Below are 27706 nucleotides of genomic sequence, written 5' to 3' on the forward strand. Positions count from 1 at the left end.
TCTTAACACATAATGGAGTTTTCATTACTCTTTCAAATTTCTTGTAAGTTTTATGGACTCTACATCTGAGAAAAAGCGATTCCAGTTAGTACTAACAGGAAACTTCTACAGCTCCATATTAGTGCTGTATTCTCCATGGGGAAAAGGATTATATATATATATATATATATATATATATATATATATATATATATATATATATATATATATATATATATATATATATATATATATATATATATTATATTATTGTGTGTTTTACACACTGCTCAAGAAAATAAAGAGAACACTTAAACAACAGAATCAAACTTCTGTGAAATCAAACTGTCCACTTAGGAAGCAACACAGACAATTAATTTCACATGCTTTTGTGCAAATGGAATAGATAACAGATGGAAATTATTGGCAATTATCAAGACGCACTCAATAAAGGAGTGGTTCTGCAGGTGGGGACCACAGACCACATCTCGGTACCAATGCTTTCCGGCTGATGTTTTGGTCACTTTTGAATGTTGGTTGTGCTTTCACACTCGTGGTAGCATGAGACAGACTTTGCAACCCACACAAGTGGGTAGTGCAGCTCATCCAGGATGGCACATCAATGCGAGCTGTGGCAAGAAGGTTTGCTGTGTCTGTCAGCGTAGTGTCCAGAGGCTGGAGGCGCTACCAGGAGACAGGCCAGTACACCAGGAGACGTGGAGGGGGCTGTAGGAGGGCAACAACCCAGCAGCAAGACCGCTACCTCAGCCTTTGTGCAAAGAGGAACAGGAGGAGCAATGCCAGAGCCCTGCAAAGTGACCTCCAGCAGGCCACAAATGTGCATGTCTGCACAAACGGTTAGACACCGACTCCATGAGGATGGTCTGAGTGCCCTACATCCACAGATGGGGGTCGTGCTCACAGCCCAACACCGTGCAGGACGCTTGGCATTTGCCACAGAACACCAGGATTGGCAAATTCACCACTGGCGCCCTGTGGTCTTCACAGATGAAAGCAGGTTCACACTGAGCACATGTGACAGCCGTGACAGAGTCTGGAGACACAGTGGAGAGCAATCTGCTGCCTGCAACATCCTTCAGCATGACCGGTTTGGCAGTGGTTCATTAATGGTGTGGGGTGGCATTTCTTTGGAGGGCCGCACAGCCCTCCATGTGCTCACCAGAGGTAGCCTGACTGCCATTAGGTACCGAGATGAGATCCTCAGACCCCTTGGGAGACCATATGCTGGTGCAGTTGGCTCTGGGTTCCTCCTAATGCAGGACAATGCCAGACCTCATGTGGCTGGAGTGTGTCAGCAGTTCCTGCATGATGAAGCCATTGAAGCTATGGACTGCCCTGCCCGTTCCCCAGACCTGATTCCGATTGAACACATCTGTAACATCATGTCTCGCACCATCCACCAACGGTCATGTTACACCACAGACTGTCCAGGAGTTGGTGGATGCTTTAGTCCCGGTCTGGGAGGAGATCCCTCAGGAGACCATCCACCGCTTCATCAGGAGCATACCCAGGATTTGAAGGGAGATCATACAGGCACGTGGAGGCCACACACCACTGAGCTTCATTTCCTTGTCTTGAGGCATTTCCTCTGAAGTTGGATCAGCCTGTAGCTTCATTTTCCACTTTGATTTTGAGCATCATTCCATCTCCAGAACTCCGTGGGATATTAGTTGTGATTTACGTTGATCATTTTTAGGTTTTATTGTTCTGAACTAGTGTTGAGCGATACCGTCCGATACTTGAAAGTATCGGTATCGGAAAGTATCGGCCGATACCAGCAAAGTATCGGATCCAATCCGATACCGATACCCGATACCAATACAAGTCAATGGGACTCAAGTATCGGACGGTATTCCTGATGGTTCCCAGGGTCTGAAGGAGAGGAAACTCTCCTTCAGGCCCTGGGATCCATATAAATGTGTAAAAGAATTAAAATAAAAAATATCGCTATACTCACCTGTCCGACGCAGCCTGGACCTCAGCGAGGGAACCGGCAGCGTTGTTTGTTTAAAATTCGCGCTTTTACTTGGTTACGTGAAGTCCCGGCTTGTGATTGGTCCGCATCCCGGCAACATGGCCGCCCTGACCAATCACAGCAAGCCGTGACGAAATTACGTCACGGCTTGCTGTGATTGGTCCGCGTCCCGGCAACATGGCCGCCATTAACCAATCACAAGCCGTGACGTCACGGGAGGCTGGACACGCGCGCTTTTTAAAATGGGCGCGTGTCCAGCCTCCCGTGACGTCACGGCTTGTGATTGGTTGCGCCACGGTCAACCAATCACAAGCCGGGAGGCTGGACACGCGCGCATTTTAAAATTTTAAAATGGGCGCGTGTCCAGCCTCCCGTGACGTCCCGGCTTGTGATTGGTTGCGCCGCGGTCAACCAATCACAAGCCGAGAGGCTGGACACGCGCGCGTGTTTAAAATTTTAAAATGCGCGCGTGTCCAGCCTCCCGGCTTGTGATTGGTTGATCGCGGCGCAACCAATCACAAGCCGGGACGTCACGGGAGGCTGGACACGCGCCCATTTTAAAATGCGCGCGTGTCCAGCCTCCCGTGACGTCACGGCTTGTGATTGGTTGCGCCACGGTCAACCAATCACAAGCCGGGAGGCTGGACACGCGCGCATTTTAAAATTTTAAAATGGGCGCGTGTCCAGCCTCCCGTGACGTCCCGGCTTGTGATTGGTTGCGCCGCGGTCAACCAATCACAAGCCGAGAGGCTGGACACGCGCGCGTGTTTAAAATTTTAAAATGCGCGCGTGTCCAGCCTCCCGGCTTGTGATTGGTTGATCGCGGCGCAACCAATCACAAGCCGGGACGTCACGGGAGGCTGGACACGCGCCCATTTTAAAATGCGCGCGTGTCCAGCCTCCCGTGACGTCACGGCTTGTGATTGGTTGCGTCTCCCATGTGACTGCGACGCAACCAATCACAAAGCCGGGACGTAATTTTAAAATCCTTAAGGACCTGAAATTACGTCACGGCTTGCTGTGATTGGTTGCGTCGCCCATGTGACTGCGACGCAACCAATCACAACGCCGGAACGTAATTTTAAAATCCTGAAGGACCTGAAATACGTCACGGCTTGCTGTGATTGGTTGTGTCCCGGTCACATGGGCGGCACGCAACCAATCACAAGCCGGGACTCACGTAAAGGAAAGAAAAGCGCGAATTTTAAACAAAGAACGCTGCCGCTTCCCTCGGTAAGGTGCAGGCTGCGTCGGAGAGGTGAGTATAGCAATATTTTTTATTTTAATTCTCTCTTTTACACATTTTTACATTAATGTTGTTTCGATACCGATACCCGATATCACAAAAATATCGGATCTCGGTATCGGAATTCCGATACAGCAAGTATCGGCCGATACCCGATACTTGCAGTATCGGAATGCTCAACACTATTCTGAACACATTCCACTATGTAATGAATAAAGATTTACAACTGGAATATTTCATTCAGTGGTATCTAGTATGTTGGATTTTAGTGTTCCCTTTAATATATACATATTAATATACTCCGTACGTACGTACGTACGTACGTACGTACCTACATACATACGAGGGCGATCCAAAAGTAATGATAATCAATACTAAACACAATGAATATAGTAAAAAAAAAAATTTTTATTTTTCTACATAGTCTCCTAACAAGTCTATACATTTAGTCCATCTCTTTTCTAAACTTAGAATTCCCTTTGAAAAAAATTCTTGATCTTGACCCTCAAAAAAATCCCCAACAGTGGTTATCACGTCGCTATTGTCGTCAAATTTCTTGCCCCGGAGGTGTTCCTTGAGCCGAGGAAACAGAAAGTCACTGGGGGCTAGATCTGGCGAATAGGGGGGGTGTTCCACCAGTTCAAAGCCCGCTTCTTGAATGGTAGCCATGGCAACTGCAGCTTTGTGAGCCGGCACGTTATCTTGGTAAAACAGCACTCCAGCCTGCAGTTTGCAGCGCCTTTTCTCCTTGATAGCCTCCCGCAATCTTCTTATTTGTTCTGCGTAGTAGGAGCCCGTAATAGTGGCTCCCTTCTCCAAATAGTCCACCATAATAATTCCTTCAGCGTCCCAAAAAAAGGACGCCATAACCTTCCCTGCTGAGCTTGACACTTTGAATTTCTTCGGCGTCGGCTCGTTTCCATGTCATCGATTGTGGACAAAACCACCACCAAAAAGCGTGACAAAAAATGTTCCTTGTCTGCTTGGAACTCTTTGAGATTTGCTATTGAAATGTCAACTCGTTTCTTCTTTTGCTCGTCGGTTAACATTTTTGGCACCCAACGCGCGGAGACCTTTCTCATATGCAATTCTTTTGCAAGGATTCTTTGAATACTGCCATATGAGATCCCTGTGACCTCAGCTACATGCCTGATGGTCACTCTTCGATCTGCCAATACAACTTCTTCAACTTTTTTCACGTTTTCTTCATTGAGGGACGTGGATGGGCGTCCTTCACGATGTTCATCTTCCGTCGATGTTCTTCCCAGCTTAAATTCCTTGGCCCAGCGTGCAACTGTGGAATATGGAGGAGAAGAGTCCCCCAATGTTTCCACCAAGTCGCTGTGTATGTCTTTGGTAGTCATTTTTTTTCAAGCAGAGGTATTTGATGACCGCTCTGAGCTCGTTTTTTTCCATTTTGATGTTCACCCCTCGGCAGTTCATATTCAAATGAATGAAGCTCCCGGGAATCGTGGTCTATTTAAGTGATTTTTTTTTTTTTCCTGGACTAGTGGGTACCTAAGAGAGAAGAAAACATTTTATTTTAATTTCTGTGTGCAATAGAAACAACCGATTATCATTACTTTTGGATCGCCCCTCGTACATACATACATACATACATACATACATACATACATACATACATACATACATACATACATACGCAGTACAGACCAAAAGTTTGGACACACCTTCTCATTTAAAGATTTTTCATGACTATGAAAATTGTACATTCACACTGAAGGCATCAAAACTATGAATTAACACGTGGAATTTTATACTTAATTTCAGTTGTTTCACACTTTTTTGTTGTGTTATATTCTAGTTTCTTCAAAGTAGCCACCTTTTGCTTTTATGACTACTTTGTACACTCTTGGCATTCTCTTGATGAGCTTCAAGAGGTAGTCACCGGGAATGGTCTTCCAACAATCTTGAAGGCATTCCCAGAGATGCTTAGCACTTGTTGGCCCTTTTGCCTTCACTCTGTGGTCCAGCTCACCCCAAACCATCTCGATTGGGTTCAGGTCTGGTGACTGGAGGCCAGGTCATATGGCGTAGCACACTATCACTCTCCTTCTTGGTCAAATAGCCCTTACACAGCCTGGAGGTGTGTTTGGGGTCATTGTCCTGTTGAAAAATAAATGATGGTCCAACTAAACGCAAACCGGATGGAATAGCATGCCGCTGCAAGATGCTGTGGTAGCCATGTTGGTTCAGTATGCCTTCAATTTTGAATAAATCCCCAACAGTGTCACCATCAAAGCACCCTCACACCATCACACCTCCTCCATGCTTCACGGTGGGAGCCAAGCATGTAGAGTCCATCCGTTCACCTTTTCTGAGTCGCACAAAGACACGATGGTTGGAACCAAAGATCTCAAATTTGGACTCCTCAGACCAAAGCACAGATTTCCACTGGTCTAATGTCCATTCCTTGTGTTCTTTAGCCCAAACAAGTCTCTTCTGCTTGTTGCCTGTCCTTAGCAGTGGTTTCCTAGCAGCTATTTTACCATGAAGGCCTGCTGCACAAAGTCTCCTCTTAACAGTTGTTGTAGAGATGTGTCTGCTGCTAGAACTCTGTGTGGCATTGACCTGGTCTCTAATCTGAGCTGCTGATAACCTGCGATTTCTGAGGCTGGTGACTCGGATAAACTTATCCTCAGAAGCAGAGGTGACTCTTGGTCTTCCTTTCCTGTGGCGGTCCCCATGTGAGCCAGTTTCTTTGTAGCGCTTGATGGTTTTTGCCACTGCACTTGGGGACACTTTCAAGTTTTCCCAATTTTTCGGACTGACTGACCTTCATTTCTTAAAGTAATGATGGCCACTCGTTTTTCTTTACTTAGCTGCTTTTTTTCTTGCCATAATACAAATTCTAACAGTCTATTCAGTAGGACTATCAGCTGTGTATCCACCAGACTTCTGCACAACACAACTGATGGTCCCAACACCATTTTATAAGGCAAGAAATCCCACTTATTAAACCTGACAGGACACACCTGTGAAGTGAAAATCATTCCCGGTGACTACCTCTTGAAGCTCATCAAGAGAATGCCAAGAGTGTGCAAAGCAGTCATGAAAGCAAAAGGTGGCTACTTTGAAGAATTTAGAATATAAGACAAAAAAAAGTGTGAAACTGAAATTATAAGTATATAATTCCACATGTGTTAATTCATATACATTTTTTTGCATAAGTCTTCATGATTCAAGGCAGGGAGCTGAACATATAAATAGCTGCCTACATTTTGTTACTATTTCTTAGCTACTTTCACACATCAGTTTTTTTGCCTTCAGGCATAATCCATCTATTTTTGGATCCGATGCAAAGAGAAAGAGAGAATATGAATGCAGGAATGGGGCATGTTCAGTGGGGCATGTTCAGTGCGAAGAAAAGGAATTGGTAGCCGGATCCAGTCAATACACAACACATTTCATCCGTTTATCGCTGGAACCGTCGCTGGATGTTTTTTCGCCGGACAGAAAAAACGTTCATATGGACGTTTTCTTCGCCGGAAAATACATTTTGGATGGATCTGGGAAAAAACGGATGAAACGTGTGGCCATCCGGCACAAACCAGTTAAACTACAACTCTATAAGAAAAAAATGGATCCGGTGGGAAAAAAAAGGATCAGTTTTTTTTCTAAACTCGCCGGATTGTGCTTGACATCAAAAACCTGATGTGTGAAAGTAGCCTTAATGAGTAGATTGCTAATTTTTCCATTTCATGTGTTTTTTTTTTTTGGTTTTTTTTTAATAGAAATACCCTGAAAAGCTTTATTTTGAAGGTCTAGCAGAACAAGTCAATCCACCTGTCCAGATCCAGCCACAATACCTTCCAATCTACTTTGGAAATGTGTGCCTTCGTTTCTTGCCAGTGTTCGACATAGTAATTCACAGGTTTTTAGAGCTGCTTCCAGTTTCAAAGTCCCTGGAAACACTGCTTGATCATCTTGGAGGCCTGTACAAGTTCCATGGTTAGTGTTTTAGGTATTTTATTATTTTTCCATTACCATATAAGTCCAAGTACAAACAAGTTTTCAATTTCAGCTTTTCTGTTTTTGTAAAGGAAACCAATCCGTCCCATGTTGGGCACTGATTACATTATGGTCTGTTTAGGTTCCATCTGGGTGTCCATTATTTTAACTGAAAAATTAGTGCACTAAGTGCACTAGCTTGTCCAAATGCATCAGAACGTAAAGGGTATTCTCAAAATCTGGAAGTTACTCCCTATCAGAATTATGGGATAACATCTCGATTGCTGAGGGTCATACCGCTGGGATCTCACCGATCTTGAGATTTGTGGCTCTTCTCGTGTGAACGGAACTGATCGATCAAGCGCACTGCCTTAATTCTTTATTTATTGGACTATTTGAGCTAGTCAAGTGCTGTTGATATTCGGCACTTCCATAAGAATGAATACAGCAGCAGTGCACTTGATCGACCACCGCTCCATTTAGTTCTGAAGATTGATGGGGGTCCCAGTGGTGGAAACCTCAGTGATTAGGAAGTTATCCTATATCCTGATGAGGGGGATGACTTTCACACCTGAGAACTCGTCTTTTAAAGGGAATCTGGAAAAATAATCAACCCTACTAAGCCATCTATATTGGTATAGAGGCCCTAGAAAGTTGAATATTTTGATATCTGCGGTCCGTCAAAATATTCCAGACAAATCCAAATTATCCTTCATATGGTAATAAGATGTCAAGATCTCTGGGTGAGACGGCTCTTTCAACGAGTCTGCATCTAGAGCTCAGTTTGATGCTTAATAAATACATCTGTATGTAAATTCAACCCCTAGCTGCATGTGACATCAGGCTCCATTCATGAAATCTTGAGTAGGACGCAGATCGCCATGGCACTTGCTTCTGCGTAGTGTTCTGAACTTCTATGGACACTAGCTTCATCTTCCTTTTTCATGGGCACCACTCAGCCACAAAAAAGGAAATGGAAGCCATTGCCCATAGGAGGGTAGAACTCTGCACAGAAACACAGTGGTGAACTTCACACTTTTGAGATTTCATCAATTGAGTCTGACATCTCGCAAATAGTGAAAGGATCAATTTACATACCGTAAGTGTCAGTCAGCATTTAAATAAGCTTTGGGGACAGACTCTAGGAATAGAGCTTTGTCCCTCCCATATATCGTGCTTCCTCATTCATAAAACTGTGGCTTTCTCTGGAATAAGTAAATGGATCCGATATCTAGGCATCAATGTATTCAACTTCCTTTGACTTGTCCATATAGACCACTTAGGAGGGTTGATCCTTCTTCTAGAGTACCTTTTAAAACGAGTCCTGTAACAGTTGAAATTTCTTTACTGTTAAGTCATTTTACATGTAACACAGACTAGCTGAGTTTTTTTTTTTCTTCACGCTTCCCAAAAAAACTAGAAGACACTGTAAAAGAAGTATAATATACATGTAGCATACGAATGGGAAATATGTCTGACCAATGGTATTGTTCCACCTTAGATCGACCGGTCACCTACTTATACAACACCCTCCACTACTACGAGATGCATCTACGTGATCGTACTAATCTGAAACGCAAGCTGGTGCACTCCATCATTGGCTCCCTAAAGGACAACCGGCCCCCCGGATGGTGCTTGAGTGAAACATACCTGAAGTGTGGTATGAATGCCAGGGAAGACAATCCTTGGATCCCTGATGACACTTACTACTGCAAGTTGATTGGCCGATTGGTTGACAATATCCTTTTGGTTACCTGTGATTTTAGTAGCTCTGCTCTGACAGGGTGTGACTGCTGCTGTCATGCTGATTGACAGCCGGCTTCCTGCAGTTAGGAAGCAGGGAGCTGGCCATCAATCAGCATGAGGTGCGCAGTCACGCCTAGCGCAGAAGATCAAGAGCTGCTTTGTTGCTGTGGAGCAGCTGAATCCCCTCTTTTGTAGGGATTGTTTTTTAAGCAGTTATCTCCTTACCACTGCAGGCAGGAATATAATGAAAGTTAACCCATCTCTATATACATATTTTATCACAGGAATGCACCATTCACAATAGGGGATTGTCACCGCTCACCTCTATCACTGAAGTTATTGAATATCTTCGATGTGTTTCCTATGGTCCTAGGGAATGTGTCATCAGTAAATGACACTGTTTAACCCCTTAACGTCCAATGACAGGCAGAGTCCATCATTGGATCGCCTGAGCCCGCACCTTTTCCACACATGACAGCTGATCTGATCAGCTGACATGTGCCCCTAACAACCGCGGGTAAAATCACTATTCACCCGTGGCTGTTAATATGTTAAATGCCACTGTCAAATGCTGCTGTCAGATTTTAACATGCATGCGCAGGAAGCGCATCATTACCTCCTCCCATTGGCACGCGTGTCACATGACCGCAGATGGGTTGGCATGACAACCCGGGGTCAGCAGGAGACCCCTGTAGTTATCATAGCTGGATAGCTATGAGCGGCGCCCAGTGGTCACCGTTCATAGCAAGTGAGGTATTCTGCTACATGCAGGCGATCTGATCATCGCCTACATGTAGCAGAGCCAATCAGGTAATAGCAGCTTCTGGTCTCCCATGGAGACTATTGAAGCATGCAAAATGTTAATATAATAATAATTTAAATATAAAAAAAAAAAAAAAAAAATGAAAAATATATAAGTTCAAATCACCTCCCTTTCGCCCCATTCAAAATAAAGCAATAATAAAAAAAATATCATATTTGGTATTGCCGCGTTCAGAATCGCCCGATCTATCGATGTTTAAAAAGAATTAATCCAATCTGTAAACGGCGTAGCGAGAAAAAAAATCAAAACGCCAGAATTATGGGGGTTTTTTTGGTTGCTGCTACATTGTAATAAAATGCAATAACGGGCAATCAAAAGATTGTATACATACCAAAATGATATCAATAAAAACGTCAGCTCGGCACGCAAAAAAGAAGCCCTCACCCAACCCAAGATCACGAAAAATGGAGACCCTACGGGTCTGGGAAAATGGCAACTTATTATTTTTTTTTTTTTTCTTTTTTACCAACTTTTTGGATTTTTTTTTCAACATTTAAATAAAAAGAACCTAGACATGTTTGGTGTCTATGAACTCATAATGATGTGGGGAATCATAGTCGCAGGTCAGTTTTTTAGCATTTAGTGAACCCTGGAAAAAAAAAATTGTGGGATTTCACTTTTTTTTGCAATTTGACTGCATTTGGAATTTTTTTTACCCGTTTTCCAGTACATGATATGGTAAAATCAATGGTGCCATTCAAAAGTACAACTTGTCCCACAAAACACAAGCGCTCACATGGCCATATTGACCAAAAAATATAAACGTTTTGGTCGTGGAAAGAAGGGGAGCAATAAATGGAAACGCAAAAACTGAAATACCTCTGGTTCTTAAGGAGTTAAATCAGGTATTCATGCTGTTTTTTGTTTTTTCTCAATTTTCCTATCTTAGTCTGACATTTTCTGTTCTGTGCAGGTGACGTTTTATCAGTCTCTGACAGGATTACAATGAAAAGTAACACATGACCTACCCTTTACAATAGGTGATGTTCTAGCTCCTCTTCCCTTCGGAGGCCTTTGCACAGATTAGAGCATGCTTAGATAACACTTGTATACAAGCAAATATGATGAGTCAGTCTAATGCTGTGAATGTCCATGTGAAGAACAAGAAGCAAGAGTTTAATATTTGTGTACAGAGTTAAAATTTCATGAATTTTGATGTAGATGGTGATAGGAAAAATAGAAAAAACTGCAATTTAAACAGCAGCTCTGGAAAGTTGTCTGCCTCTTAATCATGTAAAGCATCTACAATCAATGAATAGAAGCAGATTGTATTATCTGGTTTTCAGAAGTGAAAAGAAATGAAGATAAATTTTCTTTAAGAAAATGATTTCTTAGTAGAGCACTTATTGTACACAGATTAGCTTTTCCTTAACTCTCTTCCATTACCGATGGCTGGAAAATCTCCTGGACCTTTTCCAAATTGTGACTGGAGATTCAACGAGTTCCCCAATCCAGCTGCCCATGCGCTTCATGTGACTTGTGTTGAGCTGATGGCCTTAGCTGTTCCGGGGAAGGAAGTTGGCAACGCTCTTCTTAATGTTGTTTTGAAGAGGTATTTTTGCACGTGCTTACTAATACCAATGGTAATATATAGCAGTAGTATCATTGGTGTATATCTAATGGAAGTAGCTACTATGAATTTGATTGGGGAGGAGGGGGCTGGTGACCGAGCTGCACGTCCTCCTGCGTGGCCTCCATTGTGTAAATTTCCTCCTGATTCCTGGACCGCGGCATTCCTTGTGGTCAGCCACAATTGGCAGAGAAAAGCTCGGCTTCTTAGCCCCCCCAAATCTTATGCTGTATCTGACCAACCTCTTCTGTGACTGCCAGGGAAGGGGTGGACCCAGTTGGACATGTACTATGGGGCCCCATGATTTCTAATGATATGTATTGTTTGAAAAATGCATTACTCCACTAATATTGTTACAGTTTAAGAGGATAATGGGGGTTAACAGGGTATGATTGATTCCCAGCAGATTTTTACACTTCATTTCATGGCCATAAAACTATGGAAAACTGTATTCATCTTGGCGCAGCATCTAAATATCTAATTTTATATCCATGGGATTGTATAGAGGAGCATAGAAGACCTGATAGATGTTTAAGTCCCCAAAATGCAGCTGTCATCTTGCCCCGTCATAGGATTATGCCTTTTAATAAGGCCTCTGTCATTACCACCCATGGCTGGAACTGACACAAGGGTGACCGATTCTAAACCATTTAGTCTGCCTATAATGATTACATTCCCCATGTACATCGCACACTCCCAAAGAGTTGGCCAGAGCAGCCTCCTCTAAGGATTGGTAGAAGAGCTAGCATTCTTTAGTTACTTCCTCCCATCTCCAAACCTAATCAAACTTGGCACTTAGATTAAAGGGAACCTGTCACCCCCTTGGCGTTTTTAACTAAAAGAGCCACCTTGTGTAGCACTAATGCTGCATTCTGTCAAGGTGGCTCTTTTATTTGGGGTCCCTTCCAACGCTGCAATATCCGTTTTTATAATTTGCCCCTCATACGTGTGCTGCACAAGGTGGCTCTTTTAGTTAAAACCGCCAGGGGGAGGTGACAGGTTCCCTTTAATGTAAGAGCACAAGACAGAACGAACTAAACGTAGTTTAACATGACAAGAGCAGTCAGTGCTGAATACAAAAAAGGCTAATACACTACCTAAAGTGCAGGCAAATCTCTTTATATAAAGCTAAATAAACCAGACTCTGACATCTAATGCATGGCCCCAGCAGATGTATGAGAGAAATCAGGACAGATCTTCAATTCTGTTTACCCTCAAAAAATGACCTCCTTCCAAATTGTTACATTTTATAACTAGGATTTCTAGTGCTCATCACTCCACATTCCCTGATCTTTGATGGCCACTGGCATGACTGGGGGGTGTAAGATGACTTGCATTTTATGACCATTCTTGAAGCAGTTCTGATCACCTCTTGCTTGTGATGTTCAACTTGACCCCTTTGTGACCAAAAGCAAAATGGAAAGAAATAAACAGGAATATTAGTTATTAGTGATGAGCGTGTGTACTCGTTGCTTGGGTTTTCCCAAGCATGCTCTGGTGATCTGAGTATTTGTGACTGCTCGGAGATTTAGTTTTTGCTGACTCAGCTGCATGATTTATGGCTGCTGGACAGGCTGAGTACATGTGGGGGTTGCCTGGTTGCTAGGGAATCCCCACATGTAATCAAGCTGTCTAGAAGCCGCAAATCTTGCAGTTGCGGCAAGGAAAACTAAATCTCCGAGCAGTTACAAATACTCGGAGGTCACCCGAGCGTGCTCTGGAAAACCCCAGCAACGAGTACACTCGTTCATCACTAGTTGTTATACATGCAATGTGTGACTGCAGACTTATGAATCCCACAAAGCACAGGATTCGCTGGCTTCTGAGCCAGAATCTCAGGGTATGTATGCGTTACCCATACTCCCAGCCAGAACACAACTAGTGGACGCTTGTATTGAGCGAGGCCGCACCCGGTCTGGTGACGTGGCTGTGCCCATTTGTCGAGTTCTGTCCGGGAGTATCTATAACTCGTACATCAACGCCATTCCCGCCATCAACACAACAAATCCTTGCAGCGCACCATCAGTGGCTGGGGGGATTCAGAAGTCTGGAGTCAGTGACTGCAAACTTAGGCCGGACAACCCCTTTAATACAAAGTGTAATTAATGTAAAATGTATATATTTGCTAATCTCCTAACTGGCCACCATAGCTGGCAGACCCGAGGCTTCAAATTTCCGTGTGAACCATTGAGACCACATAATCACAAACTTGGGGTGTTGATAGGGTTAACAGCTAACATAGAAAAAAACTCAGAAAAAACACATACCAAGTGATAAAGCCTTCCTAATACCCTGTCTGATGACAAATGCACACTTAGCAGGATGCAGCAGGCCTCCACTGATAAAGGCTAGGTGCGGCACGAGTGCAACCTACTTGATAAAAACAACCACCCCTATCCTCCAAACATTGCAGGGGTTGGCTGCCTAGTAGAAAAAATGCACATTGATATGACTCACATAGGACGCCAGTCACACTGATAGGTGTGGTGCACAGTGTCTGGTATGCAACCTATTAATGACGCCCCTTGTATTAACAGGCGGGCTGCCCAGCACTATAATATGCAGCACACGGTGACAGACGCCCCCCCAAAAAAAACCTAACCAACATAAAAAGGCCTGGCCACATCCTGCAAAAAAGGATATGATATAGTGCAAAAAAATGTATGCATATGATAAACACATACACTATATGAGGTATTGGTTTATTATTTTGGCCAAAACAACGTAAGCCCGCAACCCAACGTCAAGGGTCCCCATAATAATGCGGGTCCTACCACTAATATCATAAAACAGCTAACATAGAAAAAAACTCAGAAAAAACACATACCAAGTGATAAAGCCTTCCTAATACCCTGTCTGATGACAAATGCACACTTAGCAGGATGCAGCAGGCCTCCACTGATAAAGGCTAGGTGCGGCACGAGTGCAACCTACTTGATAAAAACAACCACCCCTATCCTCCAAACATTGCAGGGGTTGGCTGCCTAGTAGAAAAAATGCACATTGATATGACTCACATAGGACGCCAGTCCTTAGCATCCTGCTAAGTGTGCATTTGTCATCAGACAGGGTATTAGGAAGGCTTTATCACTTGGTATGTGTTTTGTGTTGATAGGGTTAAACAGGGAGCCCTTTCCCCCTGTTAACCATCTATATGCCATTGACTGCAGCATCTATGGGGTTAAGCATCCGTGATCGGTGTCCACACTAATCGTTGCCGTTACAGCAGGATGTCTGGGAAAGTATACATCGGACACCCGCTGCATATTCTCTTGTTTGTTAAGTCGGTAAAAATAAATATTGTTGTCATTTCAGGGTTTTTTAACCCCTTCACAACATATGTTGTACAGTTACATCATGTGTCATCATCCCTGGCTTTTGATGCAGGCTTGAACACCAAACATACATCTTTTCCAACAGATGACTGATTAAATCAGCCATCATGTGCCTCAAACAGCCGCAGGTGATGCGAAGCTCTGCCCATGGCTGTTAACCTGTTAAATGCCACTGTCAATCTCTGACTGCAGCTTTTAATATTCCCGACAGGTGGCTCGTCATTCCACGTACTCATCAGTGTGCCTGTGTCGTGAATCGATGGGTTTTCTTGACAGCCGGGGGTCTGCTGAAGACCTCCGCGATTGTCACGGCGCTTCTCCTGTGAAAACCAGCCTGTAGCTGGCGTTCATAGAAGATCGGAATTTTTCAGTATAGATAGCAGCAGAAAAATATTAAAAAAAAAAAAAAAAAAAAAAAATGCAAAATTTCAAATCATACCGCTTTTGCCCATTAAAAATAAAAACATTAAAAAAATACACATTCGTATCGCAGCATTTGTAAAAGTCCAGACTATCGAGAATATAAAATAAATTAATCCTATTGGTAAATGGTATAACAAGAAGAAAAAAAAAAAAACGAAACCTCAGAATAACTAGTGCGAAATTTTCCCACATTGGTCATCGGGGGCGCAGGCAATTTCCGAAAAAGCAAGTTGGTCAAATGTAAATGTATTTAATGACATGATGACCACAGTCAGGTATTTATATATGTAGATTGTTAATACAAAAAAATGGTTTGATAAGTAGAGGCCAAAAAATGTCTTGGCAAAATAAAATATCGCTGTTCTAAAACCTCCTTAAACACAACATTGGGGGTGATAATGTCAGTCTGAGTGACTTTTTGATTGTAAGTATCGCCAACATGTATATTTTTGAAGCTTCGCACTCTTGAAAATGCCACGTACAACTGGCCGTGTGAGAATACTGGTTTTGGTAGGAACAGGCCAGCTGTTTGAAGCGTTTGTCCCTGTGCTTTATTAATGGTCATTGTAAATGCCACTTTGACTGGGAATTGCTTTCTACTCAGGTGGAAAGGCATAGTTGGATCGGAAGGTGTGAGGTTAATTCGAGGTATGATAACTGAGCGGAATTAATGACTTTTGCAGTGATTGTGTAATTGCCTAAATTAGTGATAACTAATCTCACTCCATTGATGAATCCTTGATTAGCGTAAATATTTCAGCAACATGATGATCGTATTTTTTTTTTTGACCAACTTATGAGGGGACAATGTGGACATACTTTAGCTATACTCCCAACACTGTGGGTTTTAACTTCATTGTCTGGAGGTAATAAGCAAGCACAACAGTATGTCTTTAGAAGTGAATGCTGGCACCTCCTTGCACAGATGTCTTGTAGACGCAGGAAGTAATCAGGTGGAACGAAGTCAATACAGTGCTCTTGCAGTAGTGTTCTATGTTGATTCACGATCTGTTGTCTGTGCTTCTGTTGAGCCGGTCTATGGTTTTCAAGTTTTTGTTGCCCTTGTTCATGAGGTTGTAGCCTGTTTGATGTTTGCTGAGATGGTGTCTGAAGAGGTCTGGGACTTCTTGTTCCTGTTGGCCTGCCTCGAGGCCTGCTTTTTATACGCCTCTTCCTAGTCATCCTGCAAAGTAATTCCAAACCCCAACAATGTCAGGTCTGCGCTCCAAATTCTGCTTAAAATGTACAATAGGCAGTGCATGTTTCCAATAGAATAAGCAGTGCCTATTTCCAAATGTGTTTGCATATGCGACTCAACTGCAGTGAAGTGTGCAATCTGTTTCGATTTGTTTGTGATGTCTGTAGGCAGCTTTGGGGTAGTGTGGTGCCACCTGCAGATCATTTTTCCTTACTGCAGGTTTATGAAAATGAATGTTTAAAGTGTATTTTGTGATCACATTGTGGATGTGTGGTTTGTTTGGCTATTTTCTTGCTGAAGGAGGCAAGTTTACCTTTCAAGTGGTGTATCATTTGTGTGTGTGGGTGCAGTATGAACGGAGATACAAAGTAATCAAAGAAAGAGTGTTTAGAAATAATATATAAGGAATACAAGAAAATGCAATAAGAGGCGATCAATATATTATCTACCCCAAAATGGTATCGGTATAAAATATCTGCTCAGGGCACAAACATAAGCTCTCACATAGTACCATGTCCTGAAATTCTTGCAAACTGTCACCACTTAAATAGAAAAAATAACTATTTGTTTCATATCTGCATAATCATACTGACCTGGATAATCTTATTGCCAGGTAAATTTTACCATATAGTGAACATGGTAAAGGGTAAAAAACAATTGTGGGTTTGTGTGTTTTTGTTAATGTGTTTCTTTTGCAATGTCACTGCACTTTGGAATGTTTTTCCTGCTTTCCAGTGCATCACATGATAAATTGAATGGTGTCATTCAAAAGAACAACAATTCTATTACTTTTTCCATGACAGCCACGTGTGTGTATGTATGTATGTATGTATGTATGTGTGTGTGTATATATATATAGATATATAGATATAGATATATATATATATATATATATATATATATATATATATATATATATATATATATATATATATATATATATATATATATATATATATATAGTGTAATATTTTTCTTGTACAACATATACAACTTCGAGTCACTTTGCATTAATCATACCATCAGAGGGAAGACTTTGTAATATAGGTGAAAATAGAAAAATACCTTTTTCTTAATTTATCAGCTACTTCTCCTTTCTCTTGTCTTCTGTTCTGATCTCTCAAATCTCAGCTCACTGCTAAACTTTTGAGGGAAATGTAGAAATTAAATGGATTTTTAGCTTCACTGATGGGTCAGGTTAGATCTGCTGTGCATAGAAATCTAAGGAGGGTGTAGGGAAGAACTGCAGACTAGGACGTATAGATGTGGCTGCAGCTTCTAGTAAGTGGTTTACAGGATTAACCGCTACACTGCTCACTACTGCTGTGTAATGCCTTCTGTGCTGGAGGTGGTGGCGCAGGATCTCCTCTTCATGTGTGGTGTATGGAAGATAAAACACTTAGACTCTGGACAACTGTGGCGCTGAGCTCAGGGAAAGCTGCAGAGGGGAAATTTGTTGGTAATGCAGCATGTTAAGGGTTGAAATTGTAGTAGTATTTCTCAGATACCCACATGACCATTCATTTAGAAAAATCGCCTGGAATTATTCTTCACTCCATGATTTGTGTGTTCCTGTTTTACAGCCAGCCCCTCGTTCCCAGGGAGAATATCACTGCTTGGATGAACGCTATTGGGCTCATTATTACAGCTTTACCAGTAAGTAACATGGGTTTCTCTGATCTAGACTGCTTTTATCTTTCAGTGTCTCACATCGATGTTTATGTTGTGTACATATGGCTAGCAGATTATTTAAGTGGTGCAGATATCGCTCAGCCGTTATTTGTGCTGTTTTCTGGCATTGCCAGTTATTGTATGATAATTGTCCAGATTGCATGCCAGCAAAGCCTCCTTCTAGTGACTAATATAAGAAAGCACAAACAATCTGCCTTTGTTCTTAAATATTTTTTTAAATATATTTAAGTTATTTTCAGATAGATCTATTTTTGTTCATATTTTTTTCTTTTTTTTTTAAAGTAAAGCCACTGAACAATAAAACCTTGTTTCCTGAAACGTCTGATGGTTGTTTAGTTTACTACATTTTGTGTCCTAAATTGCTAATGACATTCAGCATTTCCTCAGAAGTATTTTGAGTGCCTACCCTTATCCAAATGTACAGGAATATTTGTTACTATCCATGCACACTAATCCACCATGACATTGGAATTACAGACTAGTGTAGATAACATTGATTTTGTGACAATAGAATCCCTTAATAAGTGGGTTACAGTAGGCAGTATATGCTGTCAGTTCTTTAAGTTGATGTGCTGGAAACAAAGAAATGGAATCTCCGTGACATGGACTAGACAACAGTCAGAGGAGCTGAAAATGACGAGTTTTCCTGATATGCAGTTTTTAGTGCCCAATGAGGCACCAGGACTGTGAAGATCAGTCTGTCTGGTCCGATCCCAAAGAACAGCAACTGTAGCACAAATTGCTTGATGGCTACTGCTAGCTTTGATAGAAAGGTGACAGAAAACATCATGCATCGTAGCTTGCTGCAGACCGGTCTGAGTCCTTTGCTGATCCATGTCAACTGCTGGAAACACCTGCGAGGATGAATCTGAACTGGCCCACGGAGTAATTGAATTGAATTGAATTGAAGAAGTTGGTCTGAATCACATTTACCTTTTACGTGATGTGGACTTGCAACGTGCGCATTGCTTACCCATGGAAGGGATGGTACTTGGAAGAAGGTGGCCGGGATCACACATACGCGAGATCCGGCCAAGTCTCGCAGGTGAAAACCCAGCTCTAGCTCCGGCACACCGGAGCGGAGCGTGCAGCCGCACAGCAACACATGGAGCTGCACGCTCCGCTCCCAAGTGCCGGCGCCAGAGGAGGGTTTTCACCTGCGAGACTCGGCCGTATCTTGCGTATGTGTGATCCTGGCTGAAAAGTGATACTTGCACCATTTAGAAGTCAAAGGACCTGTGCAGCGGTCAACTGTCTAGAAGTTTACATCATCTGATGATGGGCTGCAGCGGTCCTCACTTCTGATTAGAGCAGGCACAGGCCTTTACCTGCGCAGTATCTGCGCAAGCCCTCTTAAGTAAATAAGCCACAATTTTGTTTTTTTACTTTTTACCAAAGTCTGTACCCACCTTTTTTTTTTTTTTATTTATTTTTTTTATATCGATCAACACCTTTTAAGAAATGCGTCAAATTGTTCATAATTTGACCTCCAAATTCACCACATCAGAATGCAATAAAGAATTGGATGTGCTAGAAAAAGTCCGATTTCATGGAGGCCCCATCCAAGGACTTAAAGAAGCTTCCGGTGGCTGTATTGATGACATTTATCATAGGACCTTTTCTTGTGATCTTCTGGAATTTATGCCAAAGTGGATCAAAGCTGTTTTGGTGCCACCAAGAAGCTCAACACCATATCAGGCATGTGCTTTCATGTTATGGATGATCAATGTATATAATAAAACCTGATCAAAATATTAGATCCTTTCTGCCCATTTGCAAAAATGTGTGTTGAACATTTGTCATTTCAAGTGCACTTGCAGCAGTTCCTCTCATCAACCAAGATATTAGCCCCTTCACGACATGCGCCGTACGAGTACAGCGCATGCCGTGTCTCCCCCTTTGATGTGGGCTCCGGCTCTGAGCCCAAATCTTTCCCAGCACATGTCACCTGTTGTGAACAGCTGACATGTGCCTCTGCTGTTTTTTATTTTTGATTTATTACAGGAGAACGAGGGCTTTGGTGGAATAGGCGTTTGAGTATAACTGAGTTTATTTTTAAATAAAAAAGTGGTGTTTTTATTTCTAATAAGACTTTTTATTCTGGCTGTGTCTTTATTTACAATATAACTATAGGATTAGTAATGGATAAGTGTCTTATAGACGCCTCTCCATTACTAAGCCGTGGGCTTGATGTCGCCTGACAGTACAAAGGTGACATCAACCCCACAAATATGAACCCCACTTGCCACCGCCACAGGGCGCAAGTGGGAAGAGCCGGGCAAAGCATCAGAATTGGCGCATCTAATAGATGTGCCTTTTCTCGGCCCCCCTCGGGCTGCTATGTTTAGGCTGGGGGGGCAATATCCATGGCCGCTTAGCAGCCTGAGAACACCAGCTCCCAGCTGTCTGCTTTAGCAAGGCTAAGGGTATGACTCCACGATCAGGATGGCCGGCGGTATCGCCGCAGCGGCGAAGCCGCTCGGCGCTAAGCCCCGCCCCCTTAATGGGACGCGATCATGCCGGATGTGTTAACTCTTCACATCCGGGATGATCGCTCTGTCCCATAGGGCCCTGTGATATGCCTTGCGGGGACGCTGCGTCCCCGCAAGGTGTACAGGCATGCTGCGATCTGAAAAGACGCGCAGCATGTCCGTAGTCGCAGGGCCGCCGCGTGCGGGTTTCCACGCATAGTGGAGACAGGATTTCATCAAATCCCCTTCACTATGCTGGAACATCTGGACGCTGCTTGTTTGACGCTGCAGCGCTGCGCAGCGTCATACAAGCAGCGTTTCCTGAACGTGGAAACATACCCTCATTGTAAAAAAGGGGGGGCATGCATTTATTTATTTTTTTTTAATTATTTAAATAAATACGACGTTAGGACCCCTCTATTCTTAACCAGCCTTGTTGAAGCAGACAGCTGAGAGTTGCAGCCCCCCAGCTGTGAGTTTTGCCTGGCTGGTTATCAAAAATGCAGGGGAACCAATGGCAGGGTTTTTTTTTTTTACTTTTTAATTCTTTACAGCGCAGGAGCCGCCTAATGAATCCACCCATCAGCCGCTCCTGCTCTCGCTGTTATTAGCAGCAGCAGGTGACGGATGATTGCCGCTCTAGTCCCATCCTCTTGACACCAGCGACCGGACGTAAACTGTATACCTCCAATCACAGCTGAGCGCTCACGCTGTCTTTTGGCTGGCAGGGATGATTTTGCTGCCGATCAGAAGCAGTGTTTGCAGTGCTGTCTTACACATGACGGCGTGGCTGCAACATGGCATTGGTGGATGGAATGAGACATGATGTCCCAGATGTATTCAATTGGATTCGGGTCTGGGGAGTGGGCACACCAGTCCATATCATCAGTGCTTTCATCATACAATAACTGCTGACACATTTTACTTCAGCTGTATGATTCCTAACATTTTCATGCATCAGAAGGAACCCAGGGCCCACTGCACCTGCATATTTTCTCATAATGGGTCTGAGGATCTCATCCTGGTACATGGAGGGCTGTATGGCCCTCCAAAGAAATGCCTACCATTACTGACTCGCTGCTAAACCGGTCTTGTTTGAGGATGTTTCATGTAGCAGAACGTTTTCCACTGCGTCTCAGACTATCACATGTCTTTCACATGTGCTCATTGGGAACCTGCTCTCACAGGGCGCAATGTTGAATCTGCCAATCTTGGTATTCTCTGGCGAATGCCAATCATCATGCACGGCGTTGGGCTGTAAGCACAACACTTGTGTATGTCAGGCCCTCATACCACCTTCATGGAGTCTTTCTGACCATTTGAGCAGATGCATGGGTGTTAGTGGCCTGCTGGAGTTCTTTTTGTGGGGCTCTGGTACTTCTCCTCCTGTTCTTCCTTGCACAAAGGAGGAGGTAGCGGTCCTGCTGCTGGGTTGTTGCCCTCCAACGGCCCCTTCCACATCTCCTGCTGTACTGGCCTCTCTCCTGGTATCTGTGCCATGCTGTGGACACTGGTGACACACAGCTACCCTTCTTGCGACAACTCTCATTGATATGCCATCCTGGATTAGTTGCACTACCTGAGCAACTTCTGTGAGTCGTAGACACAGCCTCATGCTACCTCTAAGGCTGCCGTCACACTAGCAGTAATTGGTCAGTTTTTACATCAGTATTTGTAAGCCAAAACCAGGAGTGGAACAATCAGAGGAAAATTATAACAGAAACATATGCACCACTTCTGCATTTATCACCCATCCTGGTTTTGGCTTACAAATACTGATGTAAAATACTGACCAAATACTGCTAGTGTGACGGCAGCCTAAGGGTGAGAGCAATGACAAAATGCAAAAGTGACCGAAAAAGGTTGAGAATAGAGAAATTGTCTTTGGTCACCCCCCTGCAGAACCATTCCTTTTAGAGGGGTTCTCTTGCTAATTGCCTATCATTTCTACCTGTTGTCTGTTCCATTTGCACAACAGCAGGAGACATTGATTCACAATCAGTGTTGCTTCGTAAGGCCTCTTTCACACTTCCGTCTTTTTGCCTCCGTCACAATCCGTCGTTATGGCAAAAAAAACCGGACCCTGCAAACCTGCCTGCAGGATCCGTTTTTTTGCCATACACCTTAATGGACGACGGATTGCGACGGATGGCCACACGTCACATCCGTCGTGCGACTGATGCGTCGTGTTTTAGCGGTCCGTCGTGACAAAAAAACGTTCAATGTAACGCTTTTTTGTCCGTCGGATCTGCCATTTCCGACCTCGCATGTGCGGCCGGAACTCCGCCCCCTCCTCCCCGCTCATCACAATGGGCAGCAGATGCGTTGTAAAACTGCATCCGCTGCCCACGTTGTGCTAAATTTAGCACAACGTCCGTCGGGCCGACTGTTTGCGACGGCCCCGTACTGACGGAAGTGTGAAAGTAGCCTAACTGGACAGGATGATTTCACTGAAGTGTGATTGACTTGTAGTTACATTGTGTTTACGTGTTCCCTTCATATTTTTTTTGAGCAGGGTATCATTCTTGTGATTGCGGGGACCACAGTAATTGGACACTTACCAGCTCTCCTGTATTGAAGACCGAGCATAATGTTGTTTTTGTATTTTTAGCTTTATTGTGCATTCTTTTATGATGTAGTAATTTTCTAAATTTTATTTGTATTTTAGGAGCCTTACTGGATTGTTCTCCATGACAGAATTATCGGCGTACTCAACAGTCCTTGCCTGACATCAGAGACTGACTGGGTCGATTACCCTTTCCAACTTTTTGACTTTACGGCATGTCACAAGGCATACTCTGAGATGAGCTGCAGTTACACGCTGGCGCTGGCACATGCTGTGTGGCACCACTCAAGCATTGGGCAGCTATCTCTCATTCCTAAGTATGAGCTCGAGATTTACTTTTTTGAGAATTGTGTTACTGGTAATGCCTGTCACAGATGGCTTCTTTGTATGTAACAATTATTATTCCTATACTGTTTTTTTTCTTTCTTGTAGGTTCCTCTCTGAAGGTCTCATACCAATAGTCAAAACAGAGTACCAGTTACTGTATGTGTACCACTTGGTAGGACCGTTTCTGCAGCGCTTTCAACAAGAAAGGACTAGGTGCATGATCGAGGTAATGGTTTATAAGCATGAGCACTCTGTTGTGCTACAAACAAAAGAACGTTTAACTATTAGATTTTGGAAGGTCCACAATTGGATGTTTGTTTTGTTTTTGTTTTTTTTAATGTTCCTGTACTGAGATCTTATAAGGACACCCTGGCTATATATTGTGTAACGGTGTCTGACCTTGTAGAGATGTGGCAGCTTATAATCGTGCATACACAGCTTCTGACAAGGGAGAAAGCATAAGTGATTATACTGATTCCATGGCAGGGGCTCTTACCAGCCGCTACCTAATGTGAGGTATAGTTTTTTGGGTTTTTTTTTTGTGTATTTTAAATCAAGTCAGTGAAAAGCTCAGCAGCCAGACAAGGCACCTAAACTGAGCAAACCGCTTATTCTAATGAAACCTGAGACCTAACTGAGCACAGCCCCACAGTGAAGAAGCCTGTCTTTAGTAAAATAGCATGTGTGATTGGCCCTGGGATGAAAACAACAACCAGGGAGAGGAGTAACGTTGTTTGATTTGGTGTTGCACTTTGTGTCGTCTCAGGTGTCAATGTAATAGGTTGTGTGCTCAATTTGTGTCCATCTGGTTGCTGAGCTCTTCACTGACTTGATTTATGAGCGCAAAGGACCAGTGGAACAACACATACTCGCCTCCTCTGATAAATAAACCGTCAGAAAAATGTGCTGCCCCACTCAAAAAAGAAGCCGATAGTCCTTGCTCCTGACATCCGTATGTTCCCTTGTGTTTCCACTCCCTAATCAGAAGCTGAGACTACTTGCTTGGAGACATCTAGTTGTACATTGTACAGCAGGGACATATTTACTAAATTTATCTCTGCGCCGCAACATTTCTAAGCACTTCTAATTATGGATATTTTTTTTTAAATTCCATTTGTATTGAATTGATGTAGGTCATAAGTCATTTTATTGGAGAACTGGCGTCCTTGCTGATTTTGGGAATGAGTGGGCCATAAGGGTATGTTTCCATGGTCCATATTGGCAGCACTTTGGACGCAGAACGTGTCCGCTCCGTCCAAAGCGCTGCTGGCTTTTGTACGTGCGGTGATTTCCACATGTGTTCATTGAACCATGCGGAATCACCGCATCCTATACATTGTATGGGTGACTTTGTCTTGCAGAGACTGAGCGTCTCCGCAAGATAAATATACATGCTCCAGTCTGGAAAGACGTGCCACATGTCCGGTTACACAGGGATGCCAGAGGCGTCCCTGCACGCATAGTGGAGATGGGATTTCATGAAATCCCCTCCACTATGCTGTAACATCTGGCTGCTGCGGGTTGGATGCTGCAGCTGTATACAGCGTCCAACCCGCAGCAAATACTGACCTTGGAAACATACCCTAAGGCCGGTTTCACACGTCAGTGGCTCTGGTACGTGTGGTGACAGTTTCCTCACATACCGGAGACACTGACTCACGTAGACACATTAAAATAAATGTGTCTCTGCACATGTCAGTGTGTTTTCACGGACCGTGTGTCCATGTGCAAAACACTGAGACATGTCCGCGTTTCTCCGGCAGCACGGTCTGCAAAGCGTCCCGCACACGGAGAACAGTGTGCACTCCCCTCCATGTGCACGTACCGCCGCAGGAGAAACAGCGCTACAGTAATCGCTGTCCCCTGCTTTTGGTGCTGAAGCCGGCATTCATTCCTTCTCCCCAGCAGCGTTCGCTGGAGAGAAGGAATGAAAAATCAAGCTTTTTTTTTTTTTTTTTTTTTTTTTTAATTTTGTTTAAAATAAAGTTTGGGGTCCCCTCCCACCCCCGTGCGCCCGCCCGCTTGCAGAGAAATACTCACCCAGCTCCCGCGATGCCTCCTCTCAGCGCCGGCAGCTTGTCCTGTGTGAGCGGTCACGTGGTACCGCTCATTAGTGATGAATATGCGGCTCCACCTCCCACACGTCTTTCTGAGAAGCACTTGCAGGAATGGCATACACCTCAAGAAAATGAACCCCTTTACAACATGCACTAATTTATATACGGCGCAAGTCGGAAGCAAGTTATATGGAGTGGACTCACGCAGACTGAGACTCTGATTTCTGCAAAATGCAGTGATGCTGAGGCATCGCTGCATATAGCACAACTAATCGGCATCTTAAGGGGCCCTAAGGGGCTATCCAAATCAGTAAAAACTTTAAATTAAAAAAAAAAAAAAAAAAAAGTGAAAATATAGAAGTTCAATTCACCACTTTTTCCCTCAGTGCAAATGGATATAAAAAAAAAGTAGACACATTTGGTATTGCCACATTCAGAAAAGTCCAATCTATCAAAATATAAAAGAAATTAACTCATTCAGTAAACATTGTAAATGGAAAAAATTCAAGAATGTCACAAGTACGTTTGCTTGTTTTTTTGGAGGCCACAATTCCACAAAAATGCTGTGACATCTATCCGAAAATGTTACTAATACAAATGTCGTCTCGCCCTGAAAAATAAGCCATCGCACAGCTCCATCGAAAAAAATAAAATAAAAATGTTCTGGTTCTCAGAAAATGGCAACACAATGCCAAAAATGTTTTTTTACAAACTTAAAATAGTGTTTTCACCATTAAAATAATAAAAAAAAAAAAAAAACTGGACGTATTTGGTATTGCCGTAATCGTATTGATGAGGAGAATCATATTGCTCGGTAATTTTTACCACAAAATGTACACCGTAAAAATAATTTCCAAAAATCAGTCAGAACTATTTTTTTTCACAATTTCACCGCACTTTGAATTTTTGAATGACCCCAATTATTTTACCACGTAGTATAGTCAAAAACGGGAAAACAAATTTCACTTGTCCCTCAAAAACTAGTCCTACATATGTCTGTGGACAGAAAAATAAGAAATATGGACTGCGAGGAGAGGAAAAAACGAAAATGGACTGCGGCCTGAAGGGGTTACAACATTATATGCGTTTTCTAAATATCCTTGTGGTTTTAGAAGTAAAGTGCTAGTGCAACCAATTTTCTAATATTTTACACTATTGGAATGCTTTGTCTCTTTTCGAAAATGTTTCCCATGAGGCTTATTTTCAGGTCATTGCAAATATCCAACACTTCTGTGGTCTTTCACTGGACATTTTGGCAGTGTGCACAAAATAATTAGTATTGATGTTTTTTCTATCGTTATGAGTAATCATCCCATCTTTATAGTAACGTTTCACTGTGGAGCCCGTTTTCTTAAACCGTTTCTACTTTAATAACTAACTTATTGCACTCTTCCTAATGTTGTACCAATTCTGTTCCCTTTTGTTAGATTGGCGTGGCATTCTATGAAATGCTGCTGAACGTGGATCAGTGCAGCACACACCTGAATTTCATGGATCCCATATGTGACTTTCTGTATCATATGAAATACATGTTTACCGGAGACAGCATAAAAGATCAAGTAAGTCAACATTAATTTGTGAGCCTCTCAAAGCATCACCAGAGTATAGGGGTTGGGTTAGGCAGAGTAGACTGTGCCTCCTATTCCAACATGTGTACAAAACTAGAATTCCAGGGACCTGTGGTTAAAATTGGATTTGCTATGTTAGTTTAGCCATGATTTCCAAACAGCTTTAGAAAGTCCCACAGCAATGATCACAGGTACATCGGTAAAACCAGACATAAACCATGTGGAACAGTGCATTGGTTCTAAAAAACAAACAAACAAATTCCCAATAATCTAAAATTCTGTTATACACCTGTGGTGTCAATATGATCACTGCACCCTTAGACTTTTAGATGAATTCATTGAGAGGTGTAGTTTGTTAAATGGGGTCACTTATGGGGGTTTCTGCTGTTCTGGTACCTTAGGGTTTCTTCAAGTGTATCGTGCTACAATCAAACCATTCCTGCAAAATGTGAACTCCAATATGGTGCCTCTTCCCTTCTTGGCTCTGCATTGTGCCTCAAAAGTACCTTATATACTCGAGTATAAGCCGACCCCCCCCCCCCTAATTTTGCCACAAAAAACTGGGAAAACTTAATGACTCGAGTATAAGCCTAGGGTGGGAAATGCGCCAGCTACCAGTAAATGTCAAAAGTAAAAATAGGTACCAATAAAAGTGAAATTAATTGAGACATCAGTAGGTTAAGTGTTTTTGAATATCCATATTGAATCAGGAGCCCCATATAATGCTCCATAAAGTT

At 43.0% G+C, this 27706-nt stretch overlaps 1 protein-coding gene across 1 annotated transcript in view; it reads left to right on the forward strand.

The window, feature by feature from the left end:
• The window catches only part of MED23 (mediator complex subunit 23), a 144779-nt gene that overhangs the window by 114397 nt on the left and 2676 nt on the right, over positions 1-27706 (forward strand). Inside the window, exons 22-28 of the mRNA XM_077289353.1 lie at positions 6977-7193; positions 8695-8931; positions 11149-11314; positions 17872-17944; positions 23120-23334; positions 23450-23570; positions 26829-26960. Of these exons, the coding sequence (XP_077145468.1) occupies positions 6977-7193; positions 8695-8931; positions 11149-11314; positions 17872-17944; positions 23120-23334; positions 23450-23570; positions 26829-26960 (1161 nt within the window). The remainder of the gene's footprint in view (positions 1-6976; positions 7194-8694; positions 8932-11148; positions 11315-17871; positions 17945-23119; positions 23335-23449; positions 23571-26828; positions 26961-27706) is intronic.

This window comes from Ranitomeya variabilis, chromosome 2, assembly GCF_051348905.1.
Source record: "Ranitomeya variabilis isolate aRanVar5 chromosome 2, aRanVar5.hap1, whole genome shotgun sequence".
Classification (NCBI taxonomy): Eukaryota; Metazoa; Chordata; class Amphibia; order Anura; family Dendrobatidae; genus Ranitomeya; species Ranitomeya variabilis.